Source organism: Ovis canadensis, chromosome 3 (genome assembly GCF_042477335.2).
Source record: "Ovis canadensis isolate MfBH-ARS-UI-01 breed Bighorn chromosome 3, ARS-UI_OviCan_v2, whole genome shotgun sequence".
NCBI lineage: Eukaryota > Metazoa > Chordata > Mammalia > Artiodactyla > Bovidae > Ovis > Ovis canadensis.
The window spans coordinates 10,752,328-10,769,058 of record NC_091247.1 but is presented as its reverse complement, the minus strand read 5'-3'; the positions used below and the strand labels follow the sequence as shown (position 1 = coordinate 10,769,058).

Sequence of the window (16,731 nt, the reverse complement as noted above, 5' to 3'; positions counted from 1 at the left end):
CCATAAAACATTTGAAATGATTTCCCCCTACTTTTGAGTCCTTGAGTCGCCGGAGTTCGTTCAGGCATAGTTGCTGGCGTGTGTAATACGTGTTTCCTCCTTGGAACTTTGAACGCATTTTCTAATTGACGCATTTCACTTTATCTGGTTGTGCTTCCTCCCCATGCTCTGTGTTAGAGTAGGTATGCTTGCTTATCAGGAGTTGACAGGCTTTTTCTGTAAAAGGGCAGATAGTGAATGTTTTAGGCTTTGAGGGCATATGGACCCTGGTGGACTCTGGCAACTATTCAGCTCTGCTGTTGTAGCCTGAGAACAGCCATAGATAATATATAAACAAATGGACATGGCTGTGTTCTGGTAAAACTTTATTTGTACAAGTAGGCAACTGGTTGAATTTGACCCACAGGCTGTAGTTTGGCAGCCTCTCCTCTACACAATTGTAGGAACGATACAAAAACTCAATGTGCTTCACTTCTTCCAACTAAAATCTCCCTCTAGGCTCTCAGTGATAAGTCTTCCTAACATGAGTTGAAAAGGTTAAAATCTGACTTAACACGCATAGGTATGCTGCTGCTGCTGCTGCTGCTAAGTCGCTTCAGTCGTGTCCGACTCTGTGCGACCCCATAGACGGCAGCCCACCAGGCTCCCCTGTCCCTGGGGTTCTCCAGGCAAGAACACTGGAGTGGGTTGCCACTTCCTTCTCCAATGCCTGAAAGTGAAAAGTGAAAGTGAAGTCGCTCAGTTGTGTCTGACCCTTAGTGACCCCATGGACTGCAGCCTACTAGGCTCTTCCGTCCATGGGATTCTCCAGGCAAGAGTACTGGAGGGGGGTGCCATCGCCTTCTCTGATGCATAGGTATAATTGATTTTATTTTTGTAGAAAATGTGGTTAAGTGGAACTGAGGTTAATATAGATTTTCAAAGTTCAATTATTGACCCCTCCAAAAAGAAATTATCTAACTTTGAAAATGCTTGCAGCTTTCAGTTTGTTACTGTGAGATATACCTAAAGTTAATTTAAAAATTCTTTGATTTTTACTTAAGTTCTTTTTCTCAGAGCAACTTGTGATAATGCAGTTAGCAGAACTATATGAGAACTTCTTGTGTTTGCCTGTGGTCCTGGGGGCTGGGCATACACAGGTCTAAGAGAGAATTCTCATCCTTAGAGGGGACCCTTCATTCTTGCTGGAAGGACAATAGACATTAAAGATGAAAATGAAAAATACCAGTTCCAATTTAATGGTATGAATAAGCACTGCTTTAGGAGTTCATAGTTGGAATTTATCACTGGAGCAAACTGTATGGTTGGGAAGGAAGATTTCATTGAGCTAGGCCTTGAAAATTTAAAGGAGCAAATAGGATGAAGGTGCATTGAAAATAAAAATGAAGAGGCATAAGAGGGTTTGTATAGAGAAATAATGTGAGATTAGGACTGGAGGGGAGGGTTAAAGGAAAACTCGCCCTTAAACATTAGGTTAACAAGTTTGGAAATTATCCTCTAAGAAGTAAGGAATAAATGTTAATTTTGAACGTGTAGTATTTTTAATGTTTTCAGCACAATGTGCTTATTGTAGTTAACATTTATTGATTGTTTTCATAGTATTTACCTCTCCTCTTTTCCTGTCCATCAGAGACTACACGCTTGTTCTTCCTATGTTATTTCCACCTCTGCTTATGAGGTTTCTAACATGAATATGTGACTGAAATGCCTCTTTTTCCTTCATAGATTCATTCAGCAGATGTGTACTGATGTGCATGATGTGATGGATTCTATTCTAGTCGGTGTGAACAGAACTGGAAACAAATTGGGCATAAATCCCTCCTCTTAGGGAGTGTATATTTTCTTGGGGAGATGGTAAATACATAAGAGAGATAAGTGAAATGTATAGTAACCAGTGCTAAGTCAATCCTAAGGGAAATCAGTCCTGAATATTCATTGGAAGGACTGATGCTGAAGCTGAAGCTCCAATACTTTGGCCACCTGATGCGAAGAACTGTCTCATTGGAAAAGACCCTGATGCTGGGAAAGATTGAAGGCAGGAGGGGTAAGGGACAACAGAGGCTGAGATGGTTGGATGGCATCACCGATTCAATAGACGTGAGTTTGAGCAAGCTCCAGGAGTTGGTGATGGACAGGGAAGTCTGGTGTGCTACAGTCCATGGGGTTTGCAAAGAGTTGGACATGACTGAGTGACTGAACTGAACAAAGCAGGGAGACATAAAATGAACATGTGACAGAGTGAGGGTTGGAATGTTACGTAGGGTGGACGAGAAAGACTTCACTGAAGAAGATGACTCTTAAGACCCAAAGGAAGTAAGAGACCCGGGTGGGAAGCAGGTGCGGAGATGCTGGAGTGGGAGTATGCCCAGCAGGTTTGAGAATCTGGCTGAAATAGAATGAATATGGGGGTTGTAAGAGAGTGAGCTAATGTCCTTCTTTGTGTGTCTTAATGAAATTATTAATAGTGTCTGCTTTCATTCCCAGTAGTGTCCCAGTTTGGATGGTAAGTTATATGGTCTGGTAATAGGAGGTGAAGTCAGAGAGCTAAAGGGGGATAGAGGCAGACCATGGAGAGCCAAGAAAAAAGCTTTTGGAGGATTTTGAGTTCAGTGATGTGGTTTGACTTAGGCTTTCCCAGGCTTTCACTTAGGCTCACTGTGGCCACTGTGTTGAGAATAGGCTGAGAGCAACGACTGAAGCAGAGAGCCTGTGGAAAATCTCTTCTGATGCTTCAGTTCTCTCAGTAAAGTAGGAGGCAAGGGGCTGAGAATGAGGAGAGGGGAAGAGGTTGGGGATCTGAGGAGAGAGGATGGTATGGATTCATCGCCTGGGGACTGGGGAGTGGTGGAGGAGCTTGTGGGAGTGGCAGGCGTGTGCCGTGCATCACTGAGGGCCCGCGTAGGGCTTGTGATCGTGAGTTTGAAGTGATGCTAGCATGGTTGTGTGTGTCGGTTTTCTCATTCACAGGTAGAAAGTAGGAGTTGGGAGAGCATTAGGTTTAACTGGAATTGAGGGTTAGTCAAGTGAGGGGACAAATTGCGGGCTTCCCAGGCAGCACTAGTGATAAAGAACCTGCCTGCCAGTGCCAAGTAGATGTACTAGAGGTAGGTTCGATCCCTGGGTTGGGAAGATCCCCTGGAAGAGGACAACCCACTCCAGTATTTTTGCCTGGAGAATCCCATGGACAGAGGAGCCTGGCAGGCTATAGTCCATAGGGTCACAAAGAGTCAGACACGACTAAGGCAACTTAGCATGCATGCACAGAGCAAATTGAGAGTGCATTCGGCAAGTGATCATAATGATTGACTATGGGATTTGTGCTGGTTGGGTAAGGAAGGAAGCAGAGACAGGAGGAGGCTGAAGGTTAGTAAAAAAAAAAAATATATATATATATATATATATGTATAAAATAGGCTTAATGGCTTGAAATCCTTGGTGGGGTCAAATGATCATTGGAGTTTGAGAGTTGTAGGGGAAGGAGAGAGACTGTAGTATATGATAGCAGTAAGGGTGGGTAGTAGGTCATATAGTGTGATGAACTTGAAAGAAAATTCTTAGCAAGTTTACCCAGTGTTCTGGATTTATTTAAAATATGTTCACAAAAATGTCTTTGAAGACATTTTGGGCTTTCAAAGGGCTTAGAAGGTGAGTTCTTGTTCGGATATTTGAAGTATTACCTTCACGTGATTTTTTATTTTTAAATATTTATGTATTTGGCTATGCCGGGTCTCAGTTGCAGCCATGTGTTAATTTTTTTTTTAAGTGAAGGTTTAGTTGAAGGTTTTGGCTTCTAAACTGCATAGATTGGTTCATATTTTGCTATGTCGTTGGAAACAGTTTATGCATCCTATCTTGAACAGAATTTCTGTTCTGATTGGACTGTGAGCTCCTTGAGATTAGGGGACCTGGCTAGGTTCCAACGATAGTTGATAAGATATTTTGTTAAGTTGTATTAAGGCATCAAGAAAGGTACAGTTTGAGAATTGCCAAAATATTTTCCTCTATCATTTTATTATGAAAAACTTCTAACATAAACAAACTGTTGGAGTAGTACATTGATCACCATATACCCACCAACCAGATTCAACAGTGTTTATATTTTGCAGTGTTTTACAAATCTTTTAACTTTTTCTTGACCATGTACAAGTGAGTTCCAGATATCCTGACACTTCGCTTCTACATACCTGAGCGTGCATCTCTGAAAAATACAGTATTTTCCTGTGTAACCACCGGATTTTTCTGAGCCATTCCTGTAGAGATCAGGGAAATAGTGAAATGTACTGGCTCTGTCACCTCTCGCCCACTTGGCCTCATGCAAGTTACTTAACGTCCCTGAGCCTTAATTCCCTTTGCTGCACGGTTCCTATCTCAGAGGGATGTTGTGAGGATGAAGTGTGTAGAGTTCTTAGAACCACACCAGGCACAATTTTCAGTTTATAAAGTGTTTTCTCACATAATACCCAATTATGGTGTATAGCACCACAGCCAACCCTTGTCATCGGAGTTGGAAACATCTTCCTCGCCATCTCCATGTATGTGTCAGCAAGCTAGTATCTTCTGCCTCCAGTATCTGTCATATCTGCCTGATTCTTTCCACTGCCACTACAATATTTCTTGCCTATCAACAAGTTCGTAGTGTTTCTTCATCTAGTTCCATCCCTATCTCCTCATCTTTCTCCTTACTGCCAGAGTTTATGTTCTCAAATATAAATTTAATCATGTTAATCTATTTAAACTCTTTCCCCATCTCTTACAGTCCAGTTTCTTTTTTTTTTTACAGTCCAGTTTCTTAACACTGGCTTATCTCGTTATACATTGAGTCCTCTGCTTCCAGCCTCACTCTTAACACACACAAACACACATGCCCCCAAACTGTAGGAAGTCATGTGTAGTTCTCTGAATATCACACACACCTGTGCTTTTTGCTTGATTGGCTCTGTGTATCTGGAAGTCTACCCCTTCCCAAGATCTTCTTTTTGTCAGGCAAATTCTTATCCCACCCCTGCCTCCCCACCCAAATACTTGTCTTTTAAGACCAGACTCCCGGTACCTAACTTTTCAGTCGCCCTCCTCTTTGTCCCTACTGTACATTGAACAGCCTTCAGCATATTATCCATATTTTGGGGCAGCCACTAACTTGCATGTCTAATAGAATGGGGGTTCTATTAGATTAGAAAGTCCTTGAGGACTACGTGTTATCTTTGTTTTTTTTTTTGTATCCCTAGTACCTAATGTGTTGTTCATGCCAGGCACAAAATAAATGTAGGTATTGTGTCCACGTTTTATGGAGAAAAAAGCCTGAAGTTTAGATAATATGCATTATGTACCCAAGGTAACAGAACTATTAATGAAAGATAGAGATCTTTAAGAGCCCATTTCCATTTTATTTTCATTAACTATAAACTTCTCATAATTACAGCCATTTGTTCAGTGATTCTGTTCTTGGTCTGTGGATTTAGAGCCCCCTAGAGGATGTTAGAATTCCCTCATGGAAGTTTACAGAGTCATGTGTGTTTTCTTTAGACTGAGTTAATAAGATTATATGTTTGGCAGCAGTTTTTTTGAATGTACATGAATGCTTTTGTGACTTAATAGCAGATCATCTTGGTGAAGTAGACATATTTAAAATCTTTGGGAGGAAAGCAGTCTGAGGGTCTTAATATGGGAGACCTGAAATAGTTTGCTGCTGCTGCTGCTAAGTCGCTTCAGTCGTGTCTGGCTCTGTGGGACCCCATAGACAGCAGCCCACCAGGCTCCCCCATCCCTGGGATTCTCCAGGCAAGAACACTGGAGTGGGTTGCCATTTCCTTCTCCAGTGCATGAAAGTGAAAAGTGAAAGTGAAGTTGCTCAGTCATGTCCGACCCTCAGCGACCCCATGGACTGCAGCCCACCAGACTTCTTCATCCATGAGATTTTCCAGGCAGGAGTGCTGGAGTGGGATGACATTGCCTTCTCCGAAATAGTTTGCTAGGTAATTGATAAAGTACAAAAAAGTGATTTTTTGAAAGCAGTTAAATTCAGGTTAGATGATAATTCCAGAAACTTTCCTAGAAATCAGTAGTTCATTAAAATAAAGGTTAAAAATTTCTGAAGTCAAACTTATTTTAAAACTTGTTGAATCTGTTTCATTATTTAAATTTGAAAGTGGCTTTAAATATATTTCCATTGACTCTCATAATATTTAATTCTTGGTATTTTTTTAAGTCTTAGCACAAAAATATTTATTTCATATATATAAACATATTTTCATTGGATCTATAAACATATTGAGAGTTCTGTGGGCTAGGTTCCTCTTTCCAAATCTGAATTCACTGCAAATTATATTTTATCAATTCCAAATAAACCCACTATGAATCTGATTGGTTGGGACAACATTTTTTAAAAGACTTTTAATATATTTCTTTTCTTTAAATTTATTTTTATTTGGAGGGGGATAGCTCCCCCCAACTTTATTGAAGTATAATTGACATATAACATTGTGTAAGTTTAAGTTATATAATAATGATTTGTTACACATATATTGCAAAAGTTTGCCACAGTGAAGTTAGTTAATGCATCCTTCACCTCATGTAATTACCATTTGCTTGTTATTATGATGAGATCATTTAAAGCTTTACTCTCATAGCAGCTTTTAAATATACAATCTTTATGTTTAATTTTTAAAAAAATTTTTTATTCAGATATATATTCCACATTGATTTAAATATAAATTCAACATATTCAAGTGTAAATTCAACATTGATTTACAATGTTGTGAAGTAACTCAGATATAAGTATCAGTTCAGTTCAGTCACTCAGTCGTGTCCGACTCTCTGCAACCCCATGAATCGCAGCACGCCAGGCCTCCCTGTCCATCACCATCTCCTGGAGTTCACTCAGACTCACGTCCATCGAGTCTGTGATGCCATCCAGCCATCTCATCCTCTGTCGTCCCCTTCTCCTCCTGCCCCCAATCCCTCCCAGCATCAGAGTCTTTTCCAATGAGTCAACTCTTCGCATGAGGTGGCCAAAGTACTGGAGCTTCAGCTTTAACATCATTCCTTCCAGAAAAATCCCAGGGTTGATCTCCTTCAGAATGGACTGGTTGGATCTCCTTGCAGTCCAAGGGACTCTCGAGAGTCTTCTCCAACACCACAGTTCAAAAGCATCAATTCTTCGGCGCTCAGCCTTCTTCACAGTCCAACTCTCACATCCATACATGACCACAGGAAAAACCATAGCCTTGACTAGACGGACCTTAGTCGGCAAAGTAATGTCTCTGCTTCTGAATATGCTGTCTAGGTTGGTCATAACTTTTCTTCCAAGGAGTAAGCGTCTTTTAATTTCATGGCTGCAGTCACCATCTGCAGTGATTTTGGAGCCCCCAAAAATAAAGTCTGACACTGTTTCCACTGTTTCCCCATCTATTTCCCATGAAGTGATGGGACTGGATGCCACGATCTTCGTTTTCTGAATGTTGAGCTTTAAGCCAACTTTTTCGCTCTCTTTCACTTTCATATGGTTTATCACAGGACGTTGAATATAGTTCCCTGTGCTATACAGCAGGACCTTATTTATTCATTCTGTATGTAACAGTTTGTATCTGCTGATCCCAAACTCCCAGTCCTTCCTTTCCCTACCACTAATGTTTAATTCTTAATGAGAAGCATTTTTCTAACTAAATGACTGCTGTCTGGTCACAACGTTGTATTCTGCTATCTTGGCCACAAACGCTTCTATTGCTGATATAAAACATTTGTGGTCTGGCAGGCATTCTAGCTTCAAGGGTATAGCTTAAATAATAATGCTCTAAAATATGTGTGCTATTTTTTTCAGTTTGTTTAGCTACTAGATGAACAAGAATTATGTGATTTCATTCATTCCTGTGGCAAATACTTCTTTACCTCCTGGCGTGAGCCAAACCCTCTCCTTAGCCCCGAAATTACAGCTGTAAGTCGACAAAGCAGACAAGCCTTAGTCTTGGCGGTCCTTGTCTTTCAGTAGGGAAGCCCCACTCTAAGCATCTTGAACATTCATGTAATATAATGCTGAGTAGGGGCAAATGCTTAATAAAAGGTCAGAAGAGGAAATAAGTGATTTTCTCTGTTTTAGAATGAGTTGTTTTAGAAGACCTTTCTCAATAGACATTTGAGCAGAGAGACCCGAAAATAATTTTGTTTTTCTTTTTCACTCTCAGTGATCAGCCTTTGTCCCTTCTCCACATTTGAAGATGGTGAAGCTAGATATTCATACTCTGGCCCATCACCTCAAGCAGGAACGTTTATATGTGAACTCCGAAAAACAGCTCATTCAGAGGCTTAATGCAGATGTACTTAAGACAGCTGAAAAGTTGTATCGTACAGCATGGATTGCTAAGCAACAGAGAATTAATTTGGATCGGCTTATCATCACCAGGTAAAGAAAAGGTTTTGAGTTCAGAAATTTTATAAACCGCTATAATTCTGCTTATGGCAGTTACATAACTGCTAACTGCAAATAAACAAATATATTTCTAACAAAGTGCATTGTTTAAGATAACTTACATCAGCATCCCAATGGTGAGTCTTTGCTTATTTTGTTTATTAATGTATTGACCTAAGCACTGTTGTAGAGAATTACAACTTCAGCATTAATATTTTATACCACACCGTTTAATTTTGTACATTGGCATTATATAACATTTTATTGTTACAGAGGGTAAGTTATCTTGTTTCCTACTTTTCTCCTAATATTATTTAAAATACACATTTTCATGTTTTGCTATTTTGTATCTACTTTGCAGTTTTAGAAACCTGTTTTCACTGTGTTAATACTTCTTTATTCTATTGTTCCAAGAAGCAGTTTTTTTTTTTTTTGGCTGCACCACAGGGCATGTGGGATCTTAGTTCCCCAACCAGGGATTGCACTCATGCCCTCTGCAGTGGAAGTGTGGATTCTTAACCACTGGATCACCAGGGAAGTCTCTCAACAAGCAGTTTCTAAGTTTAGAAATAGTGATACTATGGTATACTGTCTAGAAAAGAAGACAGACATAGAAGAGTACATACTGTATGATTCCATAAATATGAAATTCAAAAAGATGCAGAACTAATCTTCAATCCTAAAGGAAATCAACCCTGAATATTCATTGGAAGGACTGATTCTGAAGCTGAAGCTCCAATACTGATGCAAAGAGCTGATTCATTGGAAAAGACCCTGGTGCTGGGAAAGATAGAAGGCAGGAGGAGAAGGGGATGACAGAAGATGAGATGGTTGGATGGCATCACTGACTCAGTGGACATGAGTTTGAGCAAATCCTAGGAGATGGTGAAGGACAGGGAAGCCTGACATGCTGTAGCCCACAGGGGTCGCAAAGAGTTGGACATGACTGAGCGACTGAACAGCAGCAACAATCTTCAATGATAGAAATCAGATTAATGGTTATTTCTCAGTATTTTTCATGGAACCTGATTTAATATGAGAAATCTGTCTGCCTTTGTACTTTTTGGTTTTGACTTTCTTTACATATTCAGGTGCTGGTGGTCTAAAAGATTTTAGCAATTCCTAGTGATCTCATTGCTGGGACTGTAACCAACTCACGTTTCCATGCTTCAATACAGTATATGTGTTATATTATCATTGTTGTTAATTTTGTTATTTTGCTTGTTTGCTCTGTTTTTTAGTGCTGAAGCTTCCCCTGCTGAATGTTGCCAACATGCTAAGATTTTGGAAGACACACAGTTTGTCGATGGGTATAAGCAACTGGGATTCCAGGAGACTGCTTATGGAGAATTCTTGAGCCGACTAAGGGAAAATCCTCGTCTTATCGCCTCCTCCTTGGTTGCTGGAGAGAAGCTTAATCAGGAGAACACACAGAGTGTCATTTACACAGTTTTCACCTCTCTCTATGGCAACTGCATTATGCAAGAAGATGAAAGCTACCTCCTTCAGGTGCTGAGATACTTGATTGAATTTGAACTTAAAGAAAGTGACAACCCCAGACGACTTTTGAGGAGAGGAACCTGTGCCTTCAGCATCTTATTTAAGCTTTTTTCTGAAGGACTGTTTTCTGCCAAACTTTTCCTCACAGCTACTTTACATGAGCCGATCATGCAGCTGCTTGTTGAAGACGAAGATCACCTGGAGATCGACCCAAACAAGCTGATTGAGAGGTTCTCCCCAGCTCAACAGGAAAAACTCTTTGGAGAGAAAGGCTCAGACAGGTTTAGGCAGAAGGTTCAAGAGATGGTGGATTCCAACGAGGCCAAACTTGTGGCCTTGGTGAACAAATTTATTGGTTATCTCAAACAGAACACTTACTGCTTCCCACACAGTCTGAGGTGGATCGTGTCGCAGATGTACAAAACTCTCTCCTGTGTAGACAGACTGGAAGTTGGGGAGGTCAGGGCCATGTGCACTGACCTCCTGTTGGCCTGCTTCATTTGTCCTGCAGTTGTCAATCCAGAGCAGTATGGAATAATCTCCGATGCTCCCATTAATGAGGTGGCGAGGTTTAACCTGATGCAGGTATGCTTTTGCTGGGCGTTCAGTGTAAGGTCAGTTGATTGGGCTTTGGGGTGGGAACAGAAGTATGCTGACATTGTTCGTATGTTCTTAACATGCTTTTCCCCCCAAAGTGTCCCAAATATTTGCTTCTGAAGTTTTGGGTTCATTTTTAAATGGAGTCCTCACACACTTTAAATATTTAGATGATTCCATTTTCTAGAACAAGGCTACCATCCCTTTCCCATGATTTCACAATCCAGAATAATTAAAAACTGAGAGGGTCTTTTATACTTCCTTTGGTAGCAAAACCTATCCTGAACTAACAAGAGGCAATTTATAGTCCATTTCGTGTTAATGAGTATTTGTGTTTTGCTGCAGGAATGTTAATGTGTCTGATTATAGGATGCCAGTCTAAATATTGGACATGTTGCGTGTATATGTAGCCAGGCTTTCTAAAATCTACAGAGTTTGAAATCTGAAACTCCTATGGACGTAAACATTTTCAAAAGAAGATTTTTGGATTTATGTTAACACTTTCCCCCCCAATCATCTGAACTACTGAAATCATGTTTTTATTTCTTAAGGGATTCTTTTAATTATATGTTATTCCCAAAAATACTGTGAAGAAGATAGAGTTTATTTGGAATAGCATATATCTTTGGATGATTTTTTTTTCAATGATAAGCTTTCTTTTTCACTATTAGTTCTGTCATGTTAGGGTGTTTAGAAATTACATAGACATCCCTGAAATAAAATTAGAATTTCTTTGTCATCTCTGAAACACTAAATTTATTCTTACAATAACATCATTATAGTTCTATTTTTGTCATTCCAGTAGAGATAGAATCACATACTTTCAAAATGAGTAAAAAGGGGGATTGTCCCAGATTTGAAGATGATGCTATATGATAATAACTTTCAGCAAAATATCTTTAGAGAGTAGATTAACAGTTCCCTTTTGACAGTAAGGATCTGGCTCTGAGAGTTAATATTTACTTTCAAAACAGCTTATGTTCTGTAGGAATTATTTGCTTTCAAGTCTAGAAAAAATTTTTTACCTTGAGTACTTTATGAACTATAGAAAAAAGTACTTAATAATATTTTGTCAGCTTTTACAAATTAAGTTTTTAAAGATATGGTAAGTACAGTAGCAGAAACAAAGGTCATGTACCTTCATTTCCTATTGTTGATATAATATGCATTAAAGACAAAGCAGAAATGTCTACTTATTCATTATAGCTCAATCTAAATGTAATAAAATATAGTGGGCTTCCCTGGTGGCTCAGTGGTAAAGAATCTGCCTGCCAATTAGGAGACACGGGTTCGATCCCTGGTCTGGGAAGATCCCACTTGCTGGGAAGCCGCTGGATGCGTGCACCGCAGCTACAGAGCCCTTGCACTCTAGAGTCTGTGCTCTGCCTCAAGAGAGGCCACTGCACTGCAGCTCAAGAGTCGCCTCTGCTCATTGCAACTAGAGAAAAAGCCTGTGCAGCAATGAAGACCCAGTCTAGCCAAAAGTAAATAAATAAATAAAAATTTAACAAACAGAAGTCCTTAAAATATAGTAAAAGCTGACAGAGTCAAGATGCATGTTTTATTGGGGATCCCCTTTTGTATGCTTGGTTAGGTGGATATTCTTACGAAACAGATGTTTAGAGTAGAATGGAGATGCTTTCACAGTGGGGACTGTCTCTCCAGCCTGCGTCTTCCCACCTCTGTTCTGGGTTGCAGGTTGGCCGCCTTTTGCAGCAGTTAGCAATGACTGGCTCTGAGGAGGGAGATCCGCGGACAAAGAGCAGCCTTGGAAAATTTGACAAAGTAAGAGCAGATCCTATGTCATGTGAAGGACTCTGTATGGAAAGTTCTGCTAAAATATTAGTGAACCTGCTCTCTTTATTAAATCTTATCTCTCAGTGATGTGTAAATTAAATATTCTTTTTAATTATGCTTGGTTTGGCTGTAGAGGATACAGTGGTGGATCAGTAGCATTTAAAGGAAGATGTCAGCAAAGATTACTAATGCTCACTTACTGAAATGTTGAGGCGATGCCATTGTAATGAGAGCCAAAGAGCTGTTAAGATTATTTTTTAAAGTTTGATTTTTAAAAATTGTTATAAAATTAAGTCTATGAATATATGAATCAGCAATGATTGTATAATTTTAAGTGGATTTCATAAGTTAACGTGGCATTGTTCAGTTGATTTAACTAAATAAAAATTTATCATATTTTTAGTAGGCTGTACATTCAACCTAGATTAAAATTCAGAGGTTATGTAGTGAAGTTTCCCTTCCACCTCTGATCTCTAACCTTCATTTCCTCCTCTAAAGGTTCTTTATATTATCAATCTTTTGTGCGTCCTTCAAGAAGTCTATATGTATATTCCTAATATATTTTTAGGAATATGTTTTCCTAATTACAAGTGGTAGGACTGTGTGCACTGTTTGCCTCATGTTTATTTCACATACCAGACTATCTTGTTGGTTATTTTATATCAATTTATAGAGTTTAATTTTTTCCAGTGTTGGGTTTAATATAATTTTCAAGAAGAAAAGCTTTCTACGTGCTTGTTTGTCTTAATCAGAAATTTTGTTCCCTTTATTTATTTTTATTTTTAAAAAAATTTTATTTTAATTGGAGGCTAATTACAGTATTGTATTGGTTTTGCCATACATTGACATGAGTCTGCCACGGATGTACATGTGTTCCCCATCTGCTCCCTTACTTTAAAGGGAGAGTGTTTCACAGTGATTTTTTTCTCCTGTTTGAACAGAGCTGTGTTGCTGCTTTCCTTGATGTTGTGATTGGAGGCCGTGCAGTGGAGACCCCGCCAATGTCCTCCGTTAATCTCCTGGAAGGGTTGAGCAGAACTGTGGTTTATATAACCTACAGTCAGCTTATTACTCTGGTAATGGCTTTATTCTGTAATAGAATTTTTTTTTCCTCAAAAGTCATTTATCTAAACGTGGGCAGACCCATAGATGAATACATTGTGTGAGAAATATACGCTGTTTGAAAAATTGATCTCCCCAGCTAATGTCCTTTTTACTTTTGCCAGGTGAATTTTATGAAGAGTGTGATGTCTGGAGATCAACTGAGAGAAGATAGAATGGCTCTTGACAACTTACTGGCAAATCTACCCCAGGCGAAGCCAGGAAAAAGCAGCAGTCTGGAAATGACCCCCTACAATACACCTCAGCTGTCTCCAGCAACCACTCCAGCAAATAAAAAGAATCGATTGCCTATAGGTAAAGAGAATTTCTCATATTGAGGCTTTCCTTTAAATTAATGTTTCTTTATTAGGTTAGGCTATTGCTTAGAGATAGGGGGTATAGTTTTCAGTAATTTGGAGAAGTTCTTCTCTTCATTTTTACTGGGAGTAATTCAGGTTTTAACATTAAAAAAATATTGCACCGGATTAGTTAAAGTTCATCGGAAGGCTTTAGCTTTATCTAGACATACTTTTCATAATTGATTGGAATTATGGCCCTTACAATATACTTATATTTCAGTGTCTGGGACAGTTTTGAAAATGTGATTTGCTCTAAGTAGTCATTATTTGAATTAGGTAGCCCTGTTCTTTCCACAAAGTTCTAAATAATATAATAAAATAATATTATTTTAGAAGTTTTCTATTGGTAAAGTTGAAAATACATAGTTACTATTTTTCCATTATTAGTAATAGTCAATCTTTTATGACTGAGTTAAAATCTTTTTTATTTTATGAAATAAGGTAAAACTTTCATTTTATTTTGTCAAGTTTATTAAGAATTGGGCTTCCCAGATGGCTCAGTGGTAAAGAATCCACCTGCAGTGCAGGAGACACAGGAGACATGGATTCGACCCCTGGGTCAGGAAGGTCCCCTGGAGTAGGAAATGGTAACCCACTCCAGTATCCTTGCCTGGGAGCTTCCATAGACAGAGGAGCCTGGCGGGCTGCAGTCCACGGGGCCACAAAGCCTCAGATGTGACCAAGCACACACGCAGTATCATCAGTAGGGGTGTGGCAGCATGTTCTTCACGTGTTTGGCTTTCATCATCCCAAAATGTAATTTTCAGAACTAGAGAAAGAAAAAAGTAAAACTTGACATTCAGTATTATAGTCTATTTGCGGGGTTTTTTTTTTTAGCATTAAGAAACAAGTGATGTTTGGTAAACCAGAGATTTTTTTTTTTCTCCATGATTCACTTGTGTACATTAGTTCTTTCATTTCTTGTCATCCAGAAGTGTCATTATATAAAAGGAAAGGTATCATGGAAAGTAAACTTCAAATGTTTGCCCGTTGTGATTCTGTACAGTTGTGTGACCTGGTCGTTGAACTTATTTCCTGTTGTAAGAGCTATGTCCGTTATTCAGAGGGTCGATTTTCTTTCTGTTTAATGCCTTCGCAACCCAGGACAACAGTTAGCAGCCATCACTGCCTGGGATTCCTCAGCCACCAGTCTTACTGCTCATATTACTCTAGTAACCCCGTTTGGTGGGTAATAGGCTGTTCCTCTTCTTACATAACTGTTATTTAATAAATGGTTTATGAAATCATGCTCCATGTGCATGTTGCTTTTGCTTTATGTAAATTGCTACATGAATTTTGATTACTTGCATTTTTACAAATTATAAAGTTTATTTCGTAAGATTCATGTAGTTGTTCATAAAGCTGAATTTAAGCTTACAATTCAAGAGAAGACAGAGTCAGTGAAGAAAGGTGTGAGTGAAGCCTGTTTTAGACTTTTGGAAGTTGGTGTGTACTTTGAGTTTTTGAAAGTACGAGCGATTGATGAACTGATCTGCAGCACTCTGGAGAGAACATGATTGTTTATATTTCTGTCTTCAAGTAGGTCAGCTTTCACTCAAACTGAAGGTGAAAGGCTTTTGTTATTGTTGAGTGTTTTGGCTTTGTCTGTGTTTTTTATTATTTTGTACAGAAAGAGTATCTATTTCGTATTCTGGTTGTATCAAATTGTAATGGCCTCTGAAAGAAAACTGAAACTTATCACAGAGGACTGAAACTCATAGAGAAATTGTTACAAGCTATCTATATCTTTCCGTTTCCAAAGTTCTTAGGAGATCTATAGGATAAACACTTTCTAAAGCTATTACTTATTTACTTATAGACAGAGGCAAAAGCACCACAAAATAATTAGGTCCTTCATTAGTTTAGACTGTTCCCATAAAGCAGAAAGGAAATGTGTATTCAAACATAGAGAACTCTTCCGTATCTTTGAAGAGTTTAATTCAGTTCAGAAAAAAAACAATGTTTTGATTCTGTTTTATTAACAGTTGCCTGATTAATGCATATAACTTTGTATGGCTATCAGATTTCCATATGAAATTTTCTAATGCTTGTGAGTGTAGTTATGAGTATGGGAGACCTGTGGCAGTTAAGTCATTATGTTGCAGAAGCAGCTGAAGATATCTTGAAAAGATAATAAAATAATGCTTCCCTTGGCACCCCCAAGTCTTGAAGTGATTGAGGCATGTTTGCTGTTGGGCAGGTGTAATCTGTTTGTCACTCCCTGTCAGGTGACCATGGATCACTGTTTCTGTGGGTCAGTTTTGAAGGAGAGCTTGTGTCAGTCACTAGAAGAGCACCTGGGAAGATATATATATTTTTTTCTTATTCACATTCTCACCAGTCTTTTTTGTGCATGCGCAAGTGTTCTACATTAATAGAAAATATATTTTTGTATTAATATGCCACTTTCTTCATTTTGGTTTTTCTGTAAATTATCATACTTGAAATTTTTTTGTCAGCAACTCGGAGCAGAAGCCGCACTAATGTGCTGATGGACTTGCACATGGACCATGAAGGATCAGCTCAAGAAACCATCCAAGAGGTGCGGCCAGAAGAGGTGTTGGTCATTTCCTTAGGAACAGGTCCCCAGCTTACTCCAGGGATGATGTCAGAAAATGAGGTATGATTATATTGTTACACACACGGATAGCTATTAACCTTAAGAAATTTAGATTTTTTTTTTTTTGGCTATGCTGTGTAGCATGAGGGATTTTGGTTCTCCAAACTGAGATTGAACCCGTGCCCGCTGCAATGGAAGCTGGGAGTCTTAACCTCTGAACCATCAGGGACGGACCGCTGACCCTGAAGCCTCGGGTTCCTGCAGTCCTGAACTGCCCATTGACATCTGATTGCCTGTTCAGTCACTGACACCAGTAGGGTCCTGGAAAGGCATAGGTTCAGTTCTTCTCATTGATGTACTTTCATCCCAGCGGCACTTAGGCCCTGTAAATGGGTTTTTAGTTAAAAAAAAATGCT

At 39.1% G+C, this 16,731-nt stretch overlaps 1 protein-coding gene across 4 annotated transcripts in view; it reads left to right on the top strand.

Moving 5' to 3' along the window:
- GAPVD1 (GTPase activating protein and VPS9 domains 1) overlaps window positions 1-16,731 on the top strand; it is a 64,948-nt gene that overhangs the window by 14,094 nt on the left and 34,123 nt on the right. For all 4 annotated transcript variants that reach the window (XM_069582407.2, XM_069582405.2, XM_069582408.2 and 1 more), the window contains exons 2-7: window positions 8,178-8,395; window positions 9,643-10,486; window positions 12,197-12,283; window positions 13,237-13,371; window positions 13,522-13,711; window positions 16,215-16,375. In XM_069582407.2, coding sequence (XP_069438508.1) covers window positions 8,211-8,395; window positions 9,643-10,486; window positions 12,197-12,283; window positions 13,237-13,371; window positions 13,522-13,711; window positions 16,215-16,375 — 1,602 coding nt within the window. In that variant the 5' untranslated portion in view covers window positions 8,178-8,210. The remainder of the gene's footprint in view (window positions 1-8,177; window positions 8,396-9,642; window positions 10,487-12,196; window positions 12,284-13,236; window positions 13,372-13,521; window positions 13,712-16,214; window positions 16,376-16,731) is intronic.